This window comes from Poecilia formosa, unplaced genomic scaffold (assembly GCF_000485575.1).
Source record: "Poecilia formosa unplaced genomic scaffold, Poecilia_formosa-5.1.2 Scaffold182, whole genome shotgun sequence".
Taxonomy (NCBI): Eukaryota; Metazoa; Chordata; class Actinopteri; order Cyprinodontiformes; family Poeciliidae; genus Poecilia; species Poecilia formosa.
The window spans coordinates 328,438-334,171 of record NW_006800121.1 but is presented as its reverse complement, the minus strand read 5'-3'; the positions used below and the strand labels follow the sequence as shown (position 1 = coordinate 334,171).

The 5,734-nt window shown below is 41.7% G+C and overlaps 1 protein-coding gene across 2 annotated transcripts in view; it reads left to right on the top strand.

Moving 5' to 3' along the window:
* The window catches only part of csf2rb (colony stimulating factor 2 receptor subunit beta), a 55,027-nt gene extending 49,851 nt beyond the window's left edge, over positions 1–5,176 (top strand). The window contains exons 11-17 of one of the 2 annotated variants that reach the window (XM_016678378.1): positions 1,924–2,054; positions 2,184–2,367; positions 2,447–2,543; positions 2,669–2,735; positions 3,513–3,592; positions 3,763–3,925; positions 4,549–5,176. In XM_016678378.1, the coding sequence (XP_016533864.1) occupies positions 1,924–2,054; positions 2,184–2,367; positions 2,447–2,543; positions 2,669–2,735; positions 3,513–3,592; positions 3,763–3,925; positions 4,549–4,941 (1,115 nt within the window). In that variant the 3' untranslated portion in view covers positions 4,942–5,176. Of the gene's footprint in view, positions 1–1,923; positions 2,055–2,183; positions 2,368–2,446; positions 2,544–2,668; positions 2,736–3,512; positions 3,593–3,681; positions 3,926–4,548 lie in introns of those variants that run through there. The other variant, XM_016678379.1, reaches the window with a different exon arrangement.
* The last annotated feature ends 558 nt before the right edge of the window (positions 5,177–5,734 follow it).

The window sequence follows — 5,734 nt, the reverse complement described above, 5'->3', positions numbered from 1 at the left end:
AATATATTTACGTCCCTTTTTCACGAGTTGTCAGATCACAATCACAATCCCTGACTTATTTTAATACTGTTTTGTGTAATAGATGTCCAAAACATGACATGTTGATTAATAACATAACATAATGAGTAATTAGAAGGAAGATAATACACCGTTTTCTTGTAAAAATTTTAAAAGTGCCGCATGCATTTGGACTTTGATGTCACTTGCTTACTTTAGTGACTTGGGAAGACAGCTATGTACTATTTAGGGTTAAGAGAGGAAAAGTTGCTGATTTCCAAATGTGAAAAACGGCGAAACTTTTGCTTCCGCTTAATAATTACAAATTAACTTTTGCAAAACACTGTGTATATTTTCAAAAGAGCGACAAAAATGGGATCTGTTAAACCCAGTGGTTCTTAGCTTTTTTTGAGGTATCCAACCCACCAGTTTCATATGCGCATTCACTGAACCCTTCTGTAGTGATAAATTTATATTTTTTTTTTCCCCCCAAATTCAAGACATGGGGGTGACCCATCTAGAGTCTAGTTGGGTCACCTCAAGATCACTAAGTCTTCTTAAAAGGTAGAGTCTCTGAGAACAGTTCTTCAAAATATAGTCAGTGTTTTCAGCAAAGTTGAGCTGAATCTCCAGGGACGACCCAAGGTATTTAAAATTTGCCAGTTTCAACAGGTTGGCCATCGAGAGAAACTGGAACCACTTTAAGGTCTTGTGAATTAAAAATTAATAATAAAGACTTTGTGGTATTCTGATTTAGGAATGTAATTATATTAGTTGTGTTACCACCCCACGGCACTAGAGGCAGTAGCAACCCCGGAAAGATGCGACTAAGGAGCAGATTTAGAAGTACACAGAAAGCTACAGAATTTGGTAAAAACTGTGAGTTTTGCTGAAGCTATTAAAGACACAAGTTCAAATCCATGCTGAGAGCACTTCAAACAGTGCTCCTCCGCAACTCTGATTGGCTAAGCCAGAGGTTCCCAAACTGTGGGGCGCGTCCCCTAGGAGGGGCGCAGGAAGCCGTCTGGATGAAGAAAAAAAAAACAAAAAAAAATAAAACATGAACACTGTATGCGCTGGGTTTTTACCTTAGAATGGCCAACTCTCTGTTATTCCTCTGTCAATTTGATACAGTAGAGGCTTCCGCACTTCCCATATCTGTGTCCTCTGTCACTTTTTCAGCAGTTAAAACTGTTTAATCCGTTAACATTTCGTAACCTGTTTTTCCAAGCCGCCTTTAAACGCAACATGAGCACTACGATGCTCGCGTTGGGTTTACACCTGTGCGGTGGTGAAGGAGACCTGCTGCTGCTGTGCAGAGCTACTCAGGTGTGTTAGGATCATGGCAGCAAACCAGCAAAACACAAAGAACTTTTCACAGTTTTTCCCCCAAACTAACCGACTGAGTTGAGTAAAGCTGTTGGATGCAGGTAAAGTTAGCTAAAAGATGACTAGCTAGCTAATATCAATACAGCACCTTAAGCTTGTTAACAAGTAGCTTGTAGGCTACTGGTGTTGTTGTCTATGTTCAGCTACGATTTATTTTGCCCCCAAAAAAGTTGATATCCCCCTTGTACGTCTGGAGCCGGGGCTGAGTATAACAGGGAGTCTCTAAGAATCCACACCCACCCTCTTCACTCACACATATCGTTCAACCAGACAGCTATTGGTAAGCCATGGGGGGCCCAGGAATAGTTTGGAAACCACTGGGTGGGCCCAGGAGAAAACGTTTGGGAACCTCTAGACTAAGCAATGTAACATGATCCTCTGCAGCAAGTGATGGCGTCATCACGACTTTACACAGTGCGTCTTTACCTCCGCGGCAGAGGCTCCGCCGAACCGATCGAACCCAGGTTAAGAACCACTGTGTTAAACCCTACGTTTTGACTCAAGCTACAGTTATTTTATCTTATATTTTTTCAACAGTTCGTCCCAATTCGCCAGTGCAGGTGAAAGTGAGTGAGAATAATGGTGACTGGGTTGTGGAGTGGTCTCCACCAGCTGAGGCAGCTACAAAGCTGTTGTACCAGGTCCGGTATCACCAGGCCTCAGATCAGGTGAGAGGATTTTACGTCTCTGTTTTTATCTCCCTGCTTTCCACTGTAGCTGCTAATCACCACAGCAGCTCTGGAAAACGGGCCTGAATATTCATAGGTTGTGTGTGAATATTCTATTTCTGCCGTCAGGGATCCTCCGTGCAGCTGGACATTCCCGAGGGGTCCACATGGGTGAACATCCTGGGAACGTCCCTCGTGCCGCTCCAGGACTACGAGGTGGAAGTGAGGTCACTGGTTGCCCTTGGAGCAGGTTCCAAATACGGAGGAATCCCCTCAGAATGGTCTGAACCTGCGAACTGGACCTCAAATAAAGGTGCTTACAGTATTAGTGTGTGTAGTGTTGATGTTATGAACAGGACAACCTGTTTAATCTGGTTTCTGCTCCTCGACAGCCGCCTGGTCCGTCTCCAAACTGATTTATTTCTTCTGTGGCGTGATTGCAGTCGCGCTCTTTCTGACTCTGTACCACACCGTTCCAGTTTGCCGGAAGTAAGCGCTGCTTTACGTTGACTGCAACGTGTAAAATGCGGTTAAAACAAAAGTCAGAATTGCTGATTTTATGTTTAGTTGGGTTGTTTTAAAATTAACGCCCATTTATGTTTTTCACCATTAAGGGAAGTTGTGATGTGGGTGGACTCGGTTCCCTCTCCAGGCAAAAGCAAGATCCTGTCTGAGATCAAGGTGAGACTGGATTGTTTTCTTAAAGTGACTAAAGTGTTAAAAAATGTTCACATAGTGTATAAAGTAATGCAAAAAAAGCATTTGCCCCTTATAAATTTCTTAATTTTTAGCTTTTTTAATTATTATTATTATTGCGTCCAGCCACTCAAAAACTTAATTTTGGTGATTTTGAGTCTTACTACTGTAATTTAGATCAATGTCCTGCTGCAGAATCACAGCTTAACTGGACTAAAGGTCCTGAACTGATGATTGGACGTTCTCCCATAAGATTTCTGCTATAGAGCAGAATTTATGACTCCATAAATTTAGGAGAGTCTTGAAGAAGCAAAGCTTCACACTACCTCCATGTCTGACTGACTGATGAAATCTTTGTGAGCCTCTAGTCAGATGTACATCTTCCTAAAATAATATTTTTCCTAAATCTTTGGGGATCGTCAAGATTTCTTTGGGTAAATGTGAGATAGGTCCTTGTGTTCATTTTGGTCAGCAGTGGTTCTGATCTTGGAGCGCTCCCATGGAGGCCATTTAGAATCATGAACTCTGACCTTATCTGAGGTAGTGAGGCCTGCAGACCTTTAGATGTGTCTGTCTCATTGATGCGCTCTTGGAGTAATTCTGGTTGAACCTTCGCCACTGCTCCATCCCAAAGTCTTAGAAATGGCTTTCCAAGCTCATAAATGACACTGACTTTGTTTTTCTGTTGGTTTGTTGAACAAGTGTTGCTTTGTGAGAGCTGAACTAAGTTTTGCTTCATTTCCACGTTTCCTTCCGATTCAGTCTTCCTCATCCCCGACCCTCATGCAGAGCGAGAAGATGTCCATTTGTAGCGTGCAGAACCTCGACCGCGTATCGACCTGGTACTAAATTTCACACTTTACTCACATGACGCCACAAAAGTCAGATAACGAATGCAGCGACAACTCAGGATGCATTCTTCTGTTGAGAGCCGATGTCTGCACTCTGCCGCCGTGGCGATCGAGAAGTAAGAGGCAGCTGATGACATTATGTGCCTTTTCCCCCGTTGCAGCTCCTCAGAAGCTTTGCTTTGGCCGAACAAGAACACTGAGACGATGCGCGCCGATCAGAGCAGGAGCTGCTGGAACTGTGATAATCTCCCCTCCCCTCTTGATAATGTTCACAGCTCGGACACGTCGTCCATGAGCTTCAGCGGGCCGTACATCTTTTGTCAGGTCAGCTACTTTCACAAAAAGAACAGAAACTGAATAATAAAGGAGTACTTAGCATAAGGAATTAAATGGAAATAATAAAAATTTAGTTCTGAAAATCCAGCAAAAGTCTGTTATAGACACTGACTCACCAGCTCTTTTATTAAGACCTCTTTAGTCAGTTGAATTCTTTATAGAAAAGACATAATGTGAGATGGTAACTCAGTGCATTATAAGCCTGGCGGGCCACCAGGCTCTACTTGTGCCAGGCTATTTATTTAAGTCTTTTTAAAATGTTTGCATTTTTAAGACTTTATGGTTGCTGTTCAGGTATTAATCTTCCAGTCCATCAATAACATAATTATCAAGTGATATTTTCAAATTTTCAAACTTCCACAGACTTTTTTTTGTTGGTATTTTTGCTCTGGCGTTTCGTGTTAGCGCTAGCCTTCGGCTTTCTTAAGCCTTTAGCTAGCAAATAGGGATATTGCTAGATAAACAGTAACTTTTTACACTCCTGCTAGCAATAAAACACATTAGGCTTTAAAGCTAGCCTACAAGAACTTCAAAAAATGTACTTTAAAAAGTACTTACTGTTCACTTGTTTTGCTTTGCAGCTGTTTAACGCGTGTGCGTCTCTTTCACAGGGTTCAGGACAAATGTCAATGGAGCCTCAGCAAAAAGAAGTCCGCGAAACAAAATCGTACGAAGCTGTGCCTCTCTTCCCGGCGCCATGTCCTCTTCGTGACAAAGATTACGTGTGTCTTCCCAACCGCACTACTCTGTCAAGGTCCACAGAGGACCTCACATCCCACAGCAGCTCAGGCCCGAAATGGTACGACAGTCCTGAGCAGGACCAGCAGCACCTGAACGCCACACTGCGGCCTGTTCAGTCTGACAGCCGGTCCGGCTCCGCAGAACCCGCCACGAGAAATCAACCGTCTGATTACACAGGAGGGCCGTTCCCCTCCTGGCCTCAAGAGGGCGCTAACTCGGGATACTGCCAGCTCCCAGCAGCCTTCACGGCACCGTCAAAATGAACAGCTGCATGCAAGAAAAAAACAAGAAAGACAAAAAAAACAAGCTAATTTCATAAGAACAAAGCAGGATCAACCAGTGATTGACTTTTTGTAAGCTTCTACTTTATTTTAAGCTCCTCAAGCTATTAGAGGAAAAAAAGTATCTTGTCGTTGCACATATTTTATATTGCTTTTACTGATTTTATGTAACCAAACATTTAACAGGGTAAATAAAGTGTTTTCATATCTACAAATATTCCAGGAAGAATACATATATTTTTATTAATGTTTATCTTTAGCATGATCTACTGTAACAAGCTGCCACTCCATGAAACTGCTAAAGCAAAGAGATGGAAGGTGAGTTAAAGTCAGAACATTGACTCTGTGACCTTTTTCAGCATTTTATTTTCTGTACAGAGCATTTTAATTTCAATAACAGTTAAACCCACATGCTAATAAGACAAACTGGCATATTTACTGTCAATGCTGTGATAATCAAACAAAATTATTGTTTCTGTGTCAAAAGTGGAACCATTTTGTTTCAGATTATTATCTCTGGAGGCCTCAAAAATTAAAGCTGTAGTTCTATAATTTTTTGGAACAGGGATATGATCGACATTTAATACAAATTACGACAAGGGAAGTCTCTGATCACATTATGTAATGGTTGCTCCTTTCCTGTTACTAGCTTCATCATGTAATTGCACAAAGTGACGGTACAAAAATAAATTTTCTTAATGGAAACACTCCAATGTAAACAAAAAAAAAACTTTTTTTTGGCTAGGACGAGGCTTTTTTTTTGACTATCAGAATT